This window comes from Macaca fascicularis, chromosome 7 (genome assembly GCF_037993035.2).
Source record: "Macaca fascicularis isolate 582-1 chromosome 7, T2T-MFA8v1.1".
Taxonomy (NCBI): Eukaryota; Metazoa; Chordata; class Mammalia; order Primates; family Cercopithecidae; genus Macaca; species Macaca fascicularis.
Genome location: NC_088381.1, coordinates 171,630,381 through 171,651,279, shown reverse-complemented (window position 1 = coordinate 171,651,279; position 20,899 = coordinate 171,630,381). Strand labels below are relative to the sequence as shown.

Sequence of the window (20,899 nt, the reverse complement as noted above, 5' to 3'; positions counted from 1 at the left end):
ATCAAAACCATGAGGTACTTCTTCCTACCTACTAGGAAAGCTTTAAATAATAAAATAATAATAATAATTAATTGTTGGCAAGAATGTGAAGAAAAGAGACTCTCACTATTGCTGGATAAAATGGTACAGTTGTGAGGAAAACCGTCTGGCAGTTTACCAAAAAATTAAACATGGAGTTACCATATGACTCAACAATTTTATTCCTAGATATATACCCGAGAAAAATGGAAACACAGCCAGGTGCAGCGGTTAATGCCTGTAATCCCAGCACTTTGGAAGGCTAAGGCGGCAGGACTGCTTGAGCCTAGGAGTTTGAGACCAGCCTGGCTGGGCTACACAGGGAGACCTCATCTCTACCACAACAAACAAACAGAAAAAATAAGTCAGGCATGGTGACGCATGCCTGTGGTATCAGCTATTTGGGAGGCTGAGGTGGGAGGATCTCTTGGGTCTGGGAAGTCAAAGTTGTAATGAGCCGTATTTGCACCATTGTACTCTAGCCTAGGTGACAGAGCGAGACCTTGTCTCCTCCCCAAGAAAGAAAAAGAAATTAAAACATAAGACCACATAGAAATTTGTACACAATTGTTTATAGTAGCATTATTCATTTTAACAAATACATGGAAATAATATAAATGTCCATCAACAGATGAACAGTTAAATTGTGGCATATACACAGAATGGAATATTACCCCCAAAAGAAACAAAGTACTAATACATGCTACAGGCTGGGCATGGTGGCTCACGCCTGTAATCCCAGCACTTTGGGAGGCTGATGCGGGTAGATCACCTGAGGTCGGGAGTTCGAGACCAGACTGACCAACATGGAGAAACCTCGTCTCTACTAAAAACACAAAATTAGCCAGGCATGGTGGTGCATGCCTGTAATCCCAGCTACTCAGGAGGCTAGGGCAGGATAATTGCTTGAACCCAGGAGGTGGAGTTTGCAGTGAGCCAAGATCGTGCCATTGCACTCTAGGCAACAGGAGTGAAATTCCATCTCAAAAAAAAAAGAAAAAAGAAAAAAAATACATGCTACAACTTGGATGAATCGTGAAAACATTATGCTGAGTTAAAGAAAGAAGCAGACACAAAAGGACACATGTGAAATGATTCCATTTATATAAAATATTCACAACAGGCAAATCCAGAGAGACAGAACACAGACTGGTGGTTGCCAGGGCATGAGGGGAGGGAGGGGAGGGGAAGGGAGGGGAGTGGAGGAATGGAAAGTGATTACCTAAGAGATACAGGTGTTCTTTTTTTTTTTTTGAGATGCAGCCTTGCTCTTTCACCCAGGCTGGAGTGCAGTGGCGCCATCTTGGCTCACTACAACCTCCGCCTCCCGGGTTCAATTGATTCTCCTGCCTCAGCCTCCCGAGCAGCTGGGATTGCAGGCGCCTGCCACCATGCCTAGATAATTTTTGTATTTTTAGTAGAAATGGGGTTTCACCATGATGGCCAGGCTGGTCTCAAACGCCAGACCTTGTGATCTGCCAGCTTTGGCCTCCTAAAAAAGTGCTGGGATTACAGGCGTGAGTCACCGTGCCCTTTCTTTTTTTTTTTTTTTTTTTTAAAGACAGGGTCTTGCTCTGTTGCTCAGGCTGGAATATGGTGGTGTGACCAAGATCACTGCAGCCTCAACCTCCTAGGCTGAAACGATCTTCCCACCTAAGCCTCTCAAGTAGCTGGTACTACAGGTATGCATCATCATGCTCAGCTATTTTCTTTTTAAATTTTTTCATAGAGATGAGGTCTCACTTTGGTGCCCAGGCTGATCTCAGATTCTTGGGTTCAAGTGATCCTCCCACCTCAGCCTCCCAAAGTGCTGGGATTATAGGGGTAAGCCACTGTGCCCAGCCTAAACAGATGCTCCTTCTGGGGAGCTGAAAAAGTTCTGAAACTAGAGAGGTGCTGGTTGCACAATACTGTGAGTGTACTGAATGCCACCAAATCGCCCACTTTAAAATGGTTAATCATTGTCATGTGGATTCACATGAATTTAACTTCCAAAATAAAAAACTAAAAAGCAAGGAACAACTCACAGCTATGGACATTTTTTAAATTTTTTGAGATGGAGTCCTGCTCTGTCACCCAGGCTGGAGCGCAGTGACACAATCTCAGCTCACTGCAAACTCCACCTCCTGGGTTCAAGCAATTCTCTTGCCTCAGCCTCCTGAGTAGCTAGGATTATAGGAGCGCACCACCAAACCCGGCTAATTTTTGTATTTTTAGAAGGGATGGGATTTCACCATGTTGGCCAGGCTGGTCTCCAACTCCTGACCTCAAGTGATCTGCCCCGCCTCGGCCTCCCAAAGTGCAAGGATTACAGCCACTGTGCCAAGCCATAACTATGGAATTTTATCAGATAATTTTTTTTTTTTTTTGAGGCGGAGTCTTTACTCTGTCGCCCAGGCTGGAGTGCAGTGGCACCATCTCGGCTCACTGCAAGCTCCGCCTCCCGGGTTTGCGCCATTCTCCTGCCTCAGCCTCCCGAGTAGCTGGGACCACAGGCGCCCGCTACCGTGCCCAGCTAATTTTTTGTATTTTAGTAGAGACGGGGTTTCACCGTGTTAGCCAGGATGGTCTCGATCTCCTGACCTCGTGATCCGCCCGCCTCGGCCTCCCAAAGTGCAGGGATTACAGGCGTGAGCCACTGTGCCCGGCCTATATCAGATAATTTTTTTTTTTTTTTTTTTTTTTTGTTGAGACAGAGTCTTGCTTTGTCGCCCAGACTGGAGTGCAGTGGCCGGATCTCAGCTCACTGCAAGCTCCACCTCCCGGGTTTGCGCCATTCTCCTGCCTCAGCCTCCCGAGTAGCTGGGACTACAGACGCCCACCACCTCGCCCGGCTAGGTTTTTGTATTTTTTTTTTTTTAGTAGAGACGGGGTTTCACCGTGTTAGCCAGGATGGTCTCGATCTCCTGACCTTGTGATCCGCCCATCTCGGCCTCCCAAAGTGCTGGGATTACAGGCTTGAGCCACCGCGCCCGGCCCAGATAATTTTTAAACAAAGATAAAGCAGTCACTTTTACTACAGCATGAGCAGACCATATACACAGGAATCCCGAAGATTCATGGGAGAAAATAATGTTGCTAACTACCTTTTTTCCTTTGTAAGTAATTTAGTGTGGGTGGACTGATAATACTCATGATTGACTTGCAGAAGGGCAGCGTGCAGACAAGAGCAAAGGGGAAGGGAGGTCATGAAGGCAGGGAACAATGCCCTCATCTTCTCTGGTAATTGTCAATAAACACTGGAGACTGAATTGTAACTGCAGGAGTATGGAAACAACAGTCCTATTTTATGGCATTTGGAAGCCAAAATAAACTTTTCACACAGGGTTTACTCCGACTAAGCATAAGGTCAGAGGATGAAGCACGCAAAGCCCCTTGGGGTCCTTTATGCACCCAGTTCACAATGGAACAATGAAGGGCTTTCAAAGAGAGGAACAGGGCTTCTCCATAGTCTCCTCAGTCCAGCGTTTTTCTGGAGTTGGAGGCAGGGCTGCATCATTGTTAATTCTGTAGGGAAAAATGTGCTTATAGAATAGTCTTAAGATTGTTGACTTCTCTGCAAATTATTTAACAGGTTAGATAGAACACACTTCAATACACAGAAAAAAGTTTCTGAAGCTGAATGGATGCAATTTAATGTAGTAAATATTATCTATGTACTGGGAAGATTTTGTTACAGGTAGGGATTAAGAGCTGGATTCAGGCTGGCAGTGTAATTTCAGGCAATTACCCAACTTTTTTTCACCTTAAAATGTAGCTAATCCATGAAAAAGCACTTAGCATGGTCCTTGGCACATGGTAGGAACTCAGCCAACACTCATCATCATTAGAGCCTTTTTAGGACTCAGTGTGAACACCACATCTTTGGGGCATTGGCAGTCAGACTTCCCCATGTATGCACAGTAGGCTTCTGTTAGCACTGTCATTGTTTTCATTCACTTCCTGTTAGACTGAGGTCTTTCCATGTCTCAGCACCTGACAACCTAAGGTTCAGCAGGTGTCTGTGAAATAACTGGAACCAGCCCTTGAAATAAAGGACCTATCACCATCTAGTGTCTATGGTGGGTGTGCTATGCTCTGAATGCGTCCCCTCCAAAATTCATGTTGAAGCTTTATCTCCCATAGGAGAAAACAGTATTTGGAGGTGAGTCTTTTAGGTGTTTAGGCCATGAGGGCTCTGCCTTCATGAATGGATTTTTTTTTTTTTTTTTTTTTGAGAAGGAGTCTTGCTCTGTCGTCAGGTTAGAGTGCAGTGGCGCGATCTTGGCTCACTGTAACCTCTGACTCCCGAGTTCAAGCAATTCTGTCTCAGCCTCCTGAGTAGCTGGGATTACAGGCATCCACCACCATGCCCGGTTAATTTTTGTATTTTTAGTAGAGATGGGGTTTCACCATCTTGGCCAGGCTGGTCTTGAACTCTTGATCTCTTGAACTCCACCCACCTCGGCCTCCCAAAGTGCTGGGATTACAGACGTGAGCCACTGCTCCCGGCCGGATTAGTGTCTTATATATAAAAGGGCTTGAGGGGGTGAGTTCACCCCTTCTGTCCCTTCAGCCACATGAGAACACAGCATTAGTCTCCTCTGGAGGATGCCAGCACCAAGGCACCATCTTGGAAGCAGAGAACAGAGCCCTTGCCAGACACGGAACTTGCTGGTGCCTTCATCTTGGACTTCTCAGCCTCCAGAATTGTAGGAAATCAATGTCTTTTCTTTATAAATTAGCCAGTATCAGGTATTTTGTTACAGCAGCAGGAATGAACTAAAAGAGTGTCAACAATAAATACCTACAATGCAGCAGGTAGGATTTCTATAGGTTAAGATTGGGCATGGTTGTCTAGTGGAGAAAGCTTCCAGGCACGGAAGACCACAGGAGTAAAATGAACACCTGGTGTCCAGCCAGTTCCAACCCTACCACCCTAAGACCACTCTACAGTTCAACAACACTTACACTAGGGACAGTGGAGCTTTTCTTGCGTTCAGGAATATCCGCCTTATTGGGATTACTTGCATTCCCAAGCATGGGACTGGCTGGAGCAATTCCCTTTCCTCCAACAGCACTGCCACTTGACTTCCGAGAGGAAATTCCATCTTCTTTGAGGTCACTATCTGCGGTGCTGGTCTGACTCCTTTTCGGATACGCCACAACAGAAGGAATAGCTGGTCCAGCTAAAATAAAGAGTTCACTTTTTAAATGACTGAATAGAGTTTCAAGTTTTATTTTGTGACAGTAACTGTATTTTCTAAGATGATCTAAGGTTGCTATTCACCTAAAAAAATGTAAAACAGTAAAATCCTCTAAGATGTTTCCCACTTATATCTAATGTTTGCCTTAGGCAATGAATTCAATATTGAAATTTCACTTAATACCCCAAACTTTCTACTTAAAAAATAGTAAGTGTTTAGAGTTGTCCTTTGGAAACACCTTAAGGTGGTGGTACTGTATAGATTCAAACTAATTAGATGCACAAATAACAAGCAGAATCAACCAGTTCATCTTGCACATCTGAGTGAATTACATCCTCTTTTTGTAGGAGAGATGCCATCACCTTTTGGAAGAGAAAAGTATCGGTTTTATGGGCTACTTCTTTTGAAGTTTTATCTTAGATCTTTTTAAAAGTGCTCATAATCTTCTAGATAAACAGGAGTCTGAGGAGACAGGGGAAGGTGTAGAAGCAGAGGAATCATGCAAGTGACAGGGAGGAAGTCGGTGGAGGTCACTAGTCATTCCTGCCACTCCAGGAGGAGTGTGTCCAGGGATATGTGCCTAGGGACATGTGGATGACAGACTGATGTCCTGTAGTAAACCATACAGAGACTCCAACAGCAGCACAGGAGATTCAGAGTGCAAAGAATTTTGGAAATGAACATGATAACTAGTGTATGCCTCAGATATGATAATCCAGTGGTAATCTTAAAGGACAGCATCAAATGCTCGTTTTTTTCTTCTTTTTTTTTTTTTGAGACCGAGTCCAGCTCTCTCACCCAGACAGGAGTGCAGTGGCTCGATTGCGGCTCACTGCAACCACTGCCTGCCAGGTTCAAGAGATTCTCCAGCCTCAGCCTCCGAAGTAGGGGAAACTACAGGCGCGTGCTGGCTAACTTTTTTTTTTGAATTTTTTTTTTTTTTTTTTAGTAGAGATGGGGTTTCACAGTGTTAGCCAGGATGGTCTCTATCTCCTGACCTCGTGATCCACCCACCTTGGCCTCCCAAAGTGCTAGGATTACAGGAGTGAGCCACCGCACCAGGCCTGTTTTTTCTAAGGCAGAAGATAATTTATATTTTAAATATATTAAAGGTGGGAGGTGCGTGGTAGCTCACGCTTGTAATTCCAACACTTTGGGAGACTGATGTAGGAGGATAGCTTGAGCTCAAGAGTTTGAGGCTGCATGTGGCTTGGGTGACAGAGTGAGAAACTGTCTCAATAAATAAATTTAAAAAACAAACAAAAAAACGGGAGTGGGGAGGAGCTAGTTCTTGGACAAAAATCTAAATGGCAAACCTATCTGGAACTGAATTAAAAGTAAATAAGGGCTTAAGTTTATTTATGGGAGAACAACTAAGTTTTTGGTTTATTTATGGGAGAACAACTACTAAGCTTTTGGTTTAGTAATTTTAACATATAAAACAAAAACTTAACCAAGTACAGGGTGATATTAGCCTCAATGCGTATCTTTCTTCCCAATACCATGAGAGGTCTACTGACACTGTGAACTTTCAGGTTACTACTGATTTACTTTCAAACTTTTATTTGTTTTTAGAAAATATAAAACCTTTTAAGATTTGAGATTCTGAAGAGAAACAGACATTGATCTAATCCACTGACCTCGTTCAGATTTCCCCAGTTTCACTTGTACTAATTTGTAAGTCTGTGTATTTCATTCTATACCCTTTCATTACATGTTCAGATTCATGTGGTCCCCACCAGTCAAGATACAGAATATTTCCATCTCAAAGACCCTATCGACTACCCTTTCATAGCCACAGCCACTTCCCTCTTATTTTAACTCCCTTTTGCTAAACCCCTGCAACCACTAACCTGCTCATCATCTATAGAATTCTGTCATTTCAAGAATGTTACGTGAATGGGCATCCATGGACTGTAACCTTTTGTGTACTTTCACCCAATATAATTCCCTTGAGATCCGAGTTGTGTACATGATAGTTTGTTCCTTTTTTTTTTTTTTTCCCCCAGACGGAGTCTCGGTCTGTGGCTGTGGAGTGCAGTGGCGTGATCTCGGCTCACTATAACCTCCGCCTCCCAGGTTTAAGCGATTCTCTTGCCTCAGCCTCCCAAGTAGCTGGGACTACAGGCGCCCGCCACCACGCTAAGCTAATTTTTTGTATTTTTAGTAGAGACAAGGTTTCACCATGTTGGCCAGGATGGTCTCAATCTCTTGACCTCATGATCTGCCCGCCTCAGCCTCTCAAAGTGCTAGGATTACAGGCGTGAGCCACCACACCAGGCCTGTTCCTTTTTATTGTGAGTAGTAGTCCACAGTATGGATATGTCACACAGAAATTTCTTTTTCCTTTTTTTTTTTTTTTTTGAGATGGAGTCTCGCTCTGTTGCCCAGGCTGGAGTGCAGTGGCACGATCTTGGCTCACTACAAGCTCTGTTTCCTGGGTTCACGCCATTCTCCTGCCTCAGCCTCCCGAGTAGCTAGGACTACAGGCACCCTCCCCCAAGACCGGCTAATTTTGTTTTTGTATTTTTAGTAGAGACAGGGTTTCACCATGTTAGTCAGGATGTTCTTGATCTCCTGACCTTGTGATCCACCTACCTCGGCTTCCCAAAGTGCTGGGATTATAGGCGTGAGCCACCGCAACCGGCCAGAAATTTCATTTTTATGTAATCAAATTTGTAAGTCTTTTAATTCATGGGTCTGGTGTTTGGGGTGACAAAAACACCTTCACCAGTCCAAGTTATAAAGCAAATAATCCCATGTTTTCTTTCAATATTTCTATAGTTTTATTTTTTATATTTGTATCTTAACTCCAATTGGAATTCATCCTTGTATAAGATGTGAGAAACTGATCCAAATTAATTTTTTTTTGAGAACTACCAAATTGCCCCAACACCACTCATTGATTGGTAAACAGTGATTTTTTTTTCCTTCCATTTTTTAAAAAACAAGCTAAAGAACCCCTTGAAAGTCAGATGAAGATCACCATTCACAGAAAAAGTGTATACACACATATGGGGTGTTCACACGTGGGTCTCAAATTAGGAAGGACAGCTACAAATTACATTGTGGCTTTAGAGAAGAAGCAGGCACCCATGCAGAGGTCAACATCCATAGGCAGGGAAAAAGGAAGAGAGAGGTGAGATGAGGCAGGATGAGGTGAAAGTTGGCCTGGCTATACAGGCTTGCCTGCCTTCAGAAATTCCAAGAAAGATGAGGATTATGAAAAAGCTACTCCAATGAGGTGTTTCAGTGGAGAAAACCAAAGGGCTGGGACCAGGAGGCTTGAGCTCTGCCCCAGGTGTTTCTCATTTACTATGTAACCTTGGGAGACTTGGTAATCTCTCTTGGTCTATTTCTTTAGAGATAAAACAAGAGGTTTGATGAGTGTACAATACCATGTCTAAAGCTCTTTTTATCTCTAAAACTGAGCTGGGGGAAAAAAAGGCACTAATAATCCGGATAGAATCTATGTGCTTAAGGAAGAACTAACTTACTAACATATTCCTTAGAGAAATGTGAAAATCCTGTTGTCAGGTTTCTTCTAGGATTTAGGGACAATTTAAACCAGATGGTTTCAGGGCATTTAATTGCCATGTGGTCCATAGGCACTAGAAACCCTCGTTAGTGACTAACATGAACACAAAAAAGGCACACCTAGATCAACACGTCACCTACAAACGCTAGGAGCATAAATCCTGATATCAGAATGAGTTCTGAGCTCTCAGTTATACCCTAGAATAGCAGGCACTGTAGATGGTTTACTAGTGATATTAGTACACTGTTGCTTCAGTCTAAACCATGTAGAAAGGCAGGCAACGGAAGGAAGAGAAATGGAAATCAAGCCAAGAGTCATCATTTTTAGTACAAAATCAAAGACTGTCCACACCTACAATGCTCTGTGCAGTCCTAAGTGTCAAATCTCAAGATGAAAGTATTAAGATGGAAAATGTCCAGAGAAGAGAAATAAAATGAGGCCGAGCGCAGTGGCTCATGCCTGTAATTCCAGCACTTTGGGAGGCCAAGGCGGATGGATCACCTAAGTTCAGGAGTTCGGGACCAGCCTGGCCAAATGTGGTGAAATCCCATCCCTACTAAAAATTAAAAAATTAGCCGGGCATTGTGGTGCAGGCCTGTAGTCCCAGCTACTCGGGAGGCTGAGGCAGGAGAACTGCTTGAAACCAGGAGGCGGAGGTTGCAGTGAGCCCAGGTCACGCCACTGCACTCCAGCCTGGGCGACAGGAGTGAAACTCCGTCTCAAAAAAGAAGAAATAGATTTGGTTCCTGCATCCTGGAATAGTAGAATTAAAGGAAATATCTGCAATGTTAACATTTATAGTTATGGGCGAGTAAACACACATGCTGGCCTCAGGACTCTGACACACAGGCTGCCTTGAAGGCAGAGCAACCGTAGAGCCTGGTAAGCCTATCCTTTGGGGGTCTTATGTCTCATAAAGGACTGGCTTCTAGGTGAAGTTTAAAAGGGAGGGTGGCTTAACCACACTAACAGCAAGAGTATGGATGAGAATGACACAGTAAAACATTTAAACCAATTAAGGCAAAACTGAGGTTCCATATATTCTCCCGGGCTGCCCTGTCCATTATGATAGTTACTGGCCACAACTGGCATATATATATATATATACACACACACACACTACACTTAAGTAAAAAAAAATTATCATTATTATTATTATTTTTGAGATGGAGTCTCACTCTGTCACCAGGCTGGATGGAGTGCAGTGGCACGATCTTGGCTCACTGCAACTTTTGCCTCCCGGGTTCAAGCGATTCTCCCACCTCAGCCTCCTGAGTAGCTGGGATTACAGGCGCCTGCCACCTCGCCCGGCTAGTTTTTTGTATTTTTTAGTAGAGACGGGGTTTCACCGTGTTAGCCAGGATGGTCTCGATCTCCTGACCTCGTGATCCACCTGTCTTGGCCTCCCAAAGTGCTGGGATTACAGGCTTGAGCCACCGCGCCCAGCCGCTAATTTTTTTATTTTTAGTAGAGATGGGGTTTCACCATGTTGGTCAGGCTGGTCTTGAACTCCTGACCTCATGATCCATACGCCTCGGCCTCCCAAGGTGCTGGAATTATAGGCGTGAGCCACCGCGTCCGGCCAGTAAAATTTTAAAAGGGTAAAAATCAGCCAGCCAGGCCAATTACAGGCTCAAACCTGTAATCCCAGCACTTTGGGAGGCCAAGGTGGGTGGATCATCTGAGGTCAGGAGTTCTAGACCAGCCTGGCCAACATGGTGAAATCCCATCTCTATTAAAAATACAAAAATTGGCCAGGTGTGGTGGTGTGTGCCTGTAATCCCAGCACTTTGAGAGGCCAAGGTGAGCGGACTGCTTGAGCTCACAAGTTCAAGACCAGCCTGGCCAATATGGTGAAACCCTGTCTCTATTAAAAAATACAAAAATTAGCCAGGCATGGTTGTGCACACTTGTAATCCCAGCTACTCAGGAGGCTGAGCAGGAGAATCGCTGGAACCTGGGAGATGGAGGTTGCAGTGAGCCAAGATCACGCCACTGCACTCCAGCCTGGGCGACAGAGCCAGATTCCATCTCAAAAATAAATAAATAAAAAAAAAATTAAAAAAATAAAAATAAAAAGGGTAAAAATAATTTCCTCAGTTCAAGTACTTGATAGTCACAAGTGTCCAGTAGCTACTGAACTGGACAGCACAGATATACGAAACTGTAATGATCACAGAAAGTTCTACTGGACAGTGCTACTCTACAAAGTAAATCCAATGCAGAGGTGAAGAGAGTAAATAGAACTATAGAGTAAGTGCTGGGCATGGTGGCTCATGCCTGTAATCCTAGCACTTTAGGAGGCTGAGGTGAGAGAATCACTTGAACTTGGGAGTTTGAGACCAGTTTGGGCAACACAGTGAGACCCCCATCTCCATTAAAAAAAAAAAAAAAAAGAAAGAAAGAAAGAAAAAAGAAAAACTACAGATTAAAGCAGAGGTTCTAGAATGGCAAGTGGAAGGTTTCCACTCAACTAAGCTTTATCCAGCAAAAATCTACTGAATGTACAAAGAAGAACAGAGCCTTGAAGTAATATGTAATCATGGAAGCACCTGCAGGAACACTAAGAAAAAATGCTGGCCAGGCATGGTGGCTCATGCCTGTAATCCCAGCACTTTGGGAGGCCGAGGTGGGCAGATCACTTGAGGCCAGGAGCTGAAGACCAGCCTGGCCAAATGCGGTGAAACCCCATCTCTACTAAAAATACGAAACTTAGCCAGGCATGGTGGTACATGCCTGTAGTCCCAGATACTCGGGAGGCTGAGGCAGGAGAATTGCTTGAACTTGGGAGGTGGAGGCTGCAGTGAGCCAAAATTGTGCCACTGCACTCCAGCCTGGGCAACAGAGTGAGACTCTGTCTCAAAGAAAAAAAAAAAAGAAAGAAAAGAAAAAAGAAAAGAAAAAAGGGAGGGAAGGAAGGAAATAAATAAATAAATAAATAAATAAATAAATAAATAAATAAATGCCAAGAAAAGACATCAAGCCAAGCTCTGAGCAAGAGAATGTTTCCCAGTGCTAGGAGACCTCTTGCCTGGACTCTAAGAGAAAGCACTGGGATACTCCAAAACTTACCATGGTCACTGTAGCGTCTTTGCTTCTGGCTTGAAGAAACACTTCTCTGCACTTTGTGGTGAGGAGACTGGCCAGTACTGTTGTTGAGATCACTGCTTGGCCTAACCTTAGCAAGTGAAAGATTGCTGCTAGAACTGGAATCACTAGCATCCAGCTAAGAGAAAATGAGAAAAACAGAGCAAACCACAACACGAACCCAAATGGTTTATTAGGAAGTTAAACTTTTCATTAACACAGACCTCTCATAAACCGTTCATTCAGAGAGAGGAGGAATCACAACGTACAAAAATGACAACCCTAAACTCAAGTAAAAGCAGTTTTCTGACTGCTGGAAAGACATTAAAGGTAATGTATGTGTGATTTTCTTCCCAGGCTTTCTCAAATTTAACTTTAAATGCTCTATTTACTTCATCTGATGCTTTACGTCATTTCTAAGCTATTAATGACTATAGGTTAATTTATGAAAGACCAGGTTTATGATAATATCCATCTTTTTTTTTTTTTTGAGACATAGTCTCACTCTGTCACCCAGGCTGTAGTGCAGTGGTGCGATCTTGGCTCACCGCAACCTCTGCCTCTCAGGGTCAAGTGGTTCTCTTGCCCCAGCCTCCCAAGTAGCTGGGATTACAGGTATGCGCCAACACATCCGGCTAATTTTCTGTTTGTTTGTTTGTTTGTTTGTTTGTTTGTTTTAGCAGAGACAGAGTTTCCCTATGTTGGCCAGTCTGGTCTCGAACTCCTGGTCTCAAGTGATCTGTCCACCTTGGTCTCCCAAAGTGCTGGGATTACAGGTGTGAGCCACCACACCTGGTCAATATCCATCATTAAGGGTTAAGTTAAAATAGCTTATAATAGTCAGAGGATTTAGATTTGCTATTTGCAGGTAAAGCTAAAAAATGATGTATCAAATGTTACAAATATTCAAAAGATAAAAACTAAGAAAACAGTTTATATAAACTAATAATTACATAAAGGGTATTTCAGCTCTTTCTCTCTGATCACTCTTACCTCTGAAGATTTTCTCCCCAGTAACAAATATGTAGCTGTGATTTCATCATATTTCATTTTACTAAGAGATTCTTGAATTTCTTCTTGTGAATATCCCATTCCCACCATAATATCTAAAAGAAAGGCATAATACAGTTTGTGTTTTGTTTGGGTAAGAAATCATCCTTTTTTTTTTTTTTGAGACAGAGTTTTGCTCTTGTTGCCCAGGATGGAGTGCAATGGCGTGATTTCGGCTCACCGCAACCTCCACCTCCCAGATTCAAGCAATTCTCCTGCCTCAGCCTCCCAAGTAGCTGGGATTACAGGCATGCGCCACCACACTCGGCTAATTTTGTATTTTTAGTAGAGATGGGGTTTCTGCATGTTGGTCAGGCTGGTCTCGACCTCCTGACCTCAGGTGATCTGCCCACGTCGGCCTCCCAAAGTGCTGGGATTACAGGCATGAGCCACTGTGCCCAGCCAGAAATCATTCTTTTATAGGGTAAAGTAATTTTCATTTGACCTAAAAGATGACATATTACATACATTTTCTAACATAAATGGGCACTTGTTTCAGAGTTACTGGAAACTACAGGTAGTTACGTTCCTAAATATGACAGAACAGATAAACTGTTCATATAACTTGTGCTTAACTTTCCATTATTCACATTTTAGGCACAGACATGAGTCAAAACAGAAATGTGTTACTTAGACAACTACACATGAACATGCAGGCATGGAGTCATTACCTATTCTTTTTTGGTCTGAGATGTCTAGCTCTGGTTCAACGAATGGTTTCAGTTCATCTTCTTCATGCCCTGCATTGATCCACCTGTCCTTCATGATTTGCTAAAAAAGGTAAACTGTTCATTAGCAGAGTAAAATGAAATATTCTGACAACCATAATATTTACAAAAATTTATTTTCAACATTTCATTGACTATCGTTCAAAACATAAACTCAAAAATATTTTTTTTAATGTTTTAATTCTTCCTTAAGAAGCCGCAGGATGTATCCAGTAGGGCATACAAATCAAGCAAAGACCTAAGGCCACTCTAAAGACTCTCCAAAGTTGTTGCTTGTTTCCACCTACATGATTACCTCTAGAGTGCCGCGTTTAATTGGATTTAGCACCAGGAAACGTTTGAGAAGGTTTTCACAGTCTGTAGACATGTAGAAGGGAATTCTGTATTTCCCTCTTAATACTCTCTCTCTCAGTTCCTTTGGGGAGGTAGAGAGGAAAGAAAACAAGTAAGTCAACCTTTTAGGTTTAGTTAACAAAGCACCACAAAAAACCCCCTGAAACCCCTCCACTGATACAATGTTAAAAAATATTAAGCCATACAATATTTGGAAACTTCTTTTAGTTTAGTGAAGTACATGGGTGCAGCTTCTTATACCTTTAGGTTTTGCCCATCAAAGGGAAGTGAGCCACTGACTAGTGTGTATAAAATGACCCCCAGACTCCATACATCCACTTCTGGCCCGTCGTATTTCTTGCCCTGGAAGAGCTCAGGTGCTGCGTATGGAGGACTGCCACAAAACGTGTCGAGTTTACTGCCAACGGTAAATTCATTGCTAAAACCGAAATCTGCTATTTTAATGTTCATATCGGCATCTAACAATAGATTTTCAGCCTAGAGGGAAAACATGAAGACAAAAATGAAATTTAACCAAAATAGAATTAGAATTACGACAGGATTAGGCATTTCAGAAAAGTTTTCTGTAATGATATAAAGTTACCTCCTAATTAATGTGAAAACATTCTTTCTACAGACAAAAACAGGAGACAAGTTAGAGCTCCTTATTTTATAACTAACAATAATAAACATGAAGTATAGATTAATTCTAGCACTAATTTAAACATCAATGTTCCAAGATCAAGAAAAATCTTGACAATTTTTTTTCAATTAATAATAATAATAATAATAATAATAATAATATGGGGGCCGGGCACGGTGGCTCATACCTATAATCCCAGCACTTTGGGAGGCCGAGGTGGCCGAATCATCTGAGGCCAGGAGTTTGAGACCAGCCTAGTCAACATGGTGAAACCCTGTCTTTACTAAAAATACAAAAATCAGCTGGGCATGGTGGTACACACCTGTAATCCCAGCTACTCAGGAGGCTGAGGCAGGAGAACTGCTTGAACCCGGGAGGGGGAGGTTGCAGTGAGCTGAGATCGTGCCACTGCACTCCAGCCTGGGCGACAGAGTGATACTCCATCTCAAAAACAAAAAACAAGAATAATATGGGGCAGGGGTAGGGGCAGGGCCAGGTACAAGTGGCTCACTTGGGCCCAGGAGTTCGAGACCACCTTGGGCAATATAGTGAGACCCCTTCTCTACAAAAAAAAAATAAAATAAAATTAGCTGGGTATGGTGGCACACGTCTGTAATCCCAGCTACTTGGAAGGCTTATGTGGGAGGATCTCTTAAGCCTGGGAGTTTGAGGCTGCAATGAGCTATGATTGTGCCACTGCACTCCAGCCTGGGTGACAGAGTAAAACCCTGTCTCAAAAAATACATAACTTTTTTAAAAAAGGGGCATTTCATAAAAACTGCTGAATAGCTATAAAATGGCTGTTAATGAGGAGGGGAGAATCCCAAACCTCATTCAAGAGTCAAATCACGGCTGAGTGCGGTGGCTCACGCCTGTAATCACAGCACTTCTGGAAGCTGAGGCGGGTGGATCACCTGAGGTCAGGAGTTCGAGACCAGTCTGGCCAACATGGTGAAGCCTCATCTCTACCAAAAATACAAAAAATTAGCCAGGTGTGGTGGTGGGCACCTGTAATCCCAGCTACTTGAGAGGTTGAGGCAGGAGAATCGCTTGAACGTGGGAGGTGGAGGTTGCAGTGAGCTGAGATTGCACCACTGCACTCCAGCCAGGGCGACAGAGCGAGACTCTGCCTCAAAAAAAAAAAAAAAAAAAAGAGAGAGACAAATCACAGTCACTTTATTTTATTTTTTTTTGAGACGGAGTCTCGCTCTGTCGCCCAGGCTGGAGTGCAGTGGCACGATCTCGGCTCACTGCAAGCTCGGCTTCCCGGGTTCACGCCATTCTCCTGCCTCAGTCTCCAGAGTAGCTGGGACTACAGGCGCCCGCCACCATGCCCGACTAATTTCTTTTTGTATTTTTAGTAGAGATGGCGTTTCACCATGTTAGCCAGGATGGTCTCAATCTCCTGATCCGCCCGCCTCAGCCTCCCAAAGTGCTGGGATTACAGGCTTGAGCCACCACACCCGGCCTAGTCACTTTAACAAACATTTCCTATTTTCTATGTGGCTACTCCACAGCAGATGCTATATGAATGTCTGGATGGATAATGATGAACAAGACAGATAAAACCTTAACAGCTCACAGTTTAGAAGAGGCAGAATGATAAGCAGCTGTCCTGAGACACAAATGCCATAACTGAAGAGGCACAGGGAGTTGTGGGTTGGCACTGAAAGGTGTGGATGGCTTCCCAGACGACGTGCGATCAAAGCACCAGAAGGTGCATCTGATCACAATGGATGTGTTGATGAGGGATATTTTAGGCAGAATAAAGAGTGTGAGAACCCATGTGAGACAGACCATGTTTCACACAAGAAACTGAAAGACAGTATGTGGGATAGAGATGTGTAGAGGGGGCTGGGGAGATGGTCAGGGCTTGATCACAAAGGACTGTACTTGAGAAGTTTGAGTTTTCATTGTAAGAGCAATGGGAAGCCACTGAAGAGTTGTTCAAGCAGAGAAATGACCATCTTATTTATGTTTCCTTAAAAGACCATTCTGTGTGCAGTGTAGAAAAAATACATGGGAAGAAGAGGCACTAGAAGCAGAGAAGAACAGGTAAGAAAGTAGTGTCGAAATCAACTATGAGATAATGATGGTCTGGCCTTGGATAGTGTAACAGGGGCATAAAAGAGTGAGCTTAAGAGATATTTGGAACAGAGCAGCAAAAGGACTTGGTGACTGAGTGGTAGTACAGGACAGTAAGGCACCTGAGGGACATTAGTCACCTGAATGAGAAGTGAACATTCATGTTTATAGGCTTTGAACCTGCTGCACCCAACGGATGTTTACATGAAGATACGCTTTGCTCAGCTGGGTCCTGGATCCCAGAAGAGTGCTCTGGCCGCAGGAATGGATTTGGGACCATCAGCATACAGTTGGCTACTGGAGCTGAGAGAGTGCATGTGAATGCTCTAGGGGCGGGTGCAGAGAACAAGCAAGTCAATGACAATTACGTGAGGGGAGAGCGAAGATGAATGCCAAGTTAAGACACAGAATCTAGGAAATGTTTAGAGAAATATGGCTATGAAGGGGAAGAGAGAAAAAACGTGTATCTGGAAGGGGAACAGGGATGGCTTTTTAGTTTAAAAAAAAAAAAAGTAGACTTGAGCATATGTAAATGCTGCTGGTGAAAGGCAAGTAGAGAGGGAGAGTGAATAAACAAATGGAGAGAAAAGAGGCATCAGACAGAGCACAGCCCCCAGAGGGAATCAGGACCCAGAGCTCAGAGCAGAAGCACCCCACTCTCCTGTAACAGGATGGAAAGAAGTGATGGATGTGGGTAGGTGAAGGTAGGTTTGAGGGCCTGGTAGAAAATGAGAGTTTCTGCCTTGTGTTTTCTATTTTCTCTATGTAATACGAAACCTCATCCTATGCCAGAGTGAGGGCAGAGGCTGAGGACCTTGAAAGAGGTCTAAAACGGGCACTGCTGTTAACGGGAGAGAATGCTGATGAAAACAGCAGAAATGAATGCCGGGTGGCACTGAGGATGCTGTGGGTGCGACCATACATTTCTGGAGGCCCCCATTTGTTTGGTTGTGTGATGACTGTCCTCCAGAGATCAACCACCAGTCACCTTAACTGAAATGTAAAATACTTTCAATAAACTTTATTTTTCTTTATTTTTAATGCTCTTTCCTATAACTTGATTAAGAGGATTCAATTATTGTGGGATTTTAAAAAATGTTAGTAAGTCTAATCTACACCTCATTTGTGTAATGACCACTGAGAGAACTGCACACATACAGACAGAGCATACACTGAGAGTGAGGCACTTCTACTTACCTTGAGGTCTCGATGTACGATCCGTTTCTGATGGCAGTACTGAACTGCAGACACAATCTGAATAGGAGAGACACAGAGTCAGTCATTACTGGTGCAGATTCGTAATTAAGATGAAAATAACTTTGTTAATGTTCACACATATAGAATACTCAGTAGGCACTCGAATGTCCATGTGGATTTCTAAAAACAATTTTCCTATGCCTTGAACTTTCCAGTCTGGAGAAATTCAGGGGTGAGGGCAAAAACAAACAGGTGAGGATGTTCTTCTGTTTTCTACTGTTTTAACTGAAGTCTCCTTTTGGACCCTATCCACTGACATTCCATTTACTGTGTAGTGCCAGGACCCAACAAACTGACTGGATCTGGAGGACCCTGGCTGCCCCTAGGCCCAGATGGCTCTGGTGCAACCTCTTTTTTTTTTTTTTTTTTTTTGACAGTCTTGTTCTATCACCCAGGCTGGAGTGCAGTGGCGTCATCTTGGCTCACTGCAACCTCTCTCTCCCGGGTTCAAGCAGTTCTCCTGCCTCAGCCTCCTGAGTAGCTGGAATTACAAGTGTGTACCACCATGCCCGGCTAATTTTGTATTTTCAGTAGAGACGGGGTTTCACCACGTTGGTCAGGCTGGTCTCGAACTCCTGACCTCAGGTGATCTGCCCGCCTCAGCCTCCCAAAGTGCTAGGATTACAGGCGTGAGCCACTGTGCCTGGCCTGGTGCAACCTTTCCATATCCTTAGAGTCAACTTCAAACCAGCGGTTAGAGAGTTGCCCATACCCAGGTGTTAATCCAGGTTAATCCATACCTGGATTAATCCTTTCTCAAATAGATCAAAGGATTACTCTTCTGTAAGTGCCCTTCTCAGCCTGTTTCCTGCAACAGTCTTTCTATTAACTAATGTGGATTATGGAGAGCAAAAGTTAGTTAACTTCTCTGAGGGTCAGTTTCCTCTTCCTTTATTAAAATGGAGGAATGAATGTTGTAACGTATGTGAACTATGAAAACTACTATGTGCACGTGCACTATTAAGGATTCCTCCCACTTTCAGCAAACAGTATGCTTTTATAGTCAACTTGCAATCATGCCTATGATTAAACAATTGTTTTACTGAAATTTCACACTTACTGGTCACTTAAAAAAAGTCTTCTAATATTAAAGCTTTATATGCTCATTGTAGAAATTTCAGGAAATACAGAAAAGTCTACAGAAATATATTCCTGCATTACCACTAAGTAGAGGTAACATCTCGATATTTTGTTGCACTTGCATCTAGTCTTTTCTTTGATATTCTGCATGTATATTTAGACACATATGATTACATATACACAAAACTGAGGTTATAATAAAAATACTGTTGGTTCCTCCAAATCATCATCAACACTTAGCTGTAAGCCCCATGCACCCCACCCATGGACATAAAATCTCAGAGGGCTGTACAATATTTTGGTTCAGAATAAGCAGCAAGGAAAAGTTAAACTGGGGTTAGGATGAGATGATAACAAAAATCAGCACTTTCATTATTTAAAATTAACATTCAGAATATCAGACCCACTTAAAATTAACTAAAGGTACAAAAATTCCAATGCCAAAACACGGGTTTTAAAGCATCTGTTACTTTGGATTTATCACTATTGTTCTATTCTGTCAGCATGAAAACTGGAAAAGTAAAACAGCTTTGTTTTCCCAAAACAAAGTAATAGTTTTGTCACCTAGGATACAGGTAAATTTTATTTAATCTTTTCCCTTTTCTCATTCAGAATTTATATTAGTTTTTCCTCATATTGAGATTTTTCTTATAGTTTATTTTCAAATTCTGCTTTTGAATCAGATTTGATGATTTCCTGCCCTTTCTCAAAGAGATCAAAGGATTTCTCTCTCTCTTTAGCTCCAAAACAGCTCAAAGCTAACCTGATGCCACAATAAGCTGAAAAGACTCAACTTGAACCCACTGCTTTTTTTGCATTCTATCAGCAGCTAGAAATGGTGATTGCTAATAGATGTTATCTAGGTTGAACTATGAATGTTAGCCTAAATCACTTTCAATCATACATAAAAGAGCATCAAAGAATCAGTATCGCCGGCCGGGCGCGGTGGCTCAAGCCTGTAATCCCAGCACTTTGGGAGGCCGAGACGGGCGGATCACGAGGTCAGGAGATCGAGACCATCCTGGCTAACACAGTGAAACCCCGTCTCTACTAAAAAATACAAAAAACTAGCCGGGCGAGGTGGCGGGCGCCTGTAGTCCCAGCTACTCAGGAGGCTGAGACAGGAGAATGGCCCGAACCCGGGAGGCGGAGCTTGCAGTGAGCTGAGATCCGGCCACTGCACTCCAGCCTGGGCGACAGAGCGAGACTCCGTCTCAAAAAGAAAAAAAAAAAGAATCAGTATCACCAGCCCACCAAGAAAGAGGTAAGTAAAAAAGATGGAGCTGGAAATCTACTTTTTTTTCTCGGAAAAGAACAAGAGCTCAACCAAAAAATTAAAACGTCGTAAGTAGTAACTAGGATGGGCTTGGTGAGGAAGCAGGAAGGGGAAAACCCATCTGGTGATGAATATGGAAAAGGGATCACACACAGTGTACTTTGTGTGTGGCATACCTTCCCTTTTGTCATAAATAGAAAAACTTCTTTTTACTTAGTCAAAGTAATGATGACTTATAAACTCCTAGAAAGCACAGAAATTGAGGCTGAGCGCTATGGCTCACGTCTGTAATCCCAGCGTTTTGGGAGGCTGAGGAGGTCAGATACTTGAGATCAGGAGTTCGAGACCAGCCTGGCCAACAGTGGTGAAATCCCGTCTCTACTAAAATTACCAAAAAAAAAATTAGCTGGGCGTGGTGCACACTTGTAATCCCAGCTACTCGGAAGGCTGAGGCAGGAGAATCATTTCAACCTGGGAGGTGGAGGTTGCAGTGAGCTGAGATCACGCCACTGCACTCCAGCCTTAGTGACAGAGGGAGACTCCATCTCAAAAAACAAAAACAAAGAAACCACAGCATTTGAAACAGAAAAGTAGAAACACCAATATCATGCATATCCT

At 43.2% G+C, this 20,899-nt stretch overlaps 1 protein-coding gene across 50 annotated transcripts in view; it reads right to left on the bottom strand.

The window, feature by feature from the left end:
* MARK3 (microtubule affinity regulating kinase 3) overlaps window positions 1-20,899 on the bottom strand; it is a 119,029-nt gene that overhangs the window by 26,704 nt on the left and 71,426 nt on the right. For 34 of the 50 annotated variants that reach the window (XM_073998338.1, XM_005562275.4, XM_005562274.4 and 31 more), the window contains 7 exons: window positions 17,866-17,922; window positions 14,202-14,438; window positions 13,903-14,022; window positions 13,551-13,650; window positions 12,823-12,935; window positions 11,815-11,968; window positions 4,969-5,186 (listed from right to left, as the gene is read on the bottom strand). In XM_073998338.1, coding sequence (XP_073854439.1) covers window positions 4,969-5,186; window positions 11,815-11,968; window positions 12,823-12,935; window positions 13,551-13,650; window positions 13,903-14,022; window positions 14,202-14,438; window positions 17,866-17,922 — 999 coding nt within the window. The remainder of the gene's footprint in view (window positions 1-4,968; window positions 5,187-11,814; window positions 11,969-12,822; window positions 12,936-13,550; window positions 13,651-13,902; window positions 14,023-14,201; window positions 14,439-17,865; window positions 17,923-20,899) is intronic. The other 16 variants (XM_073998342.1, XM_005562276.4, XM_073998316.1 and 13 more) reach the window with 1 other exon arrangement.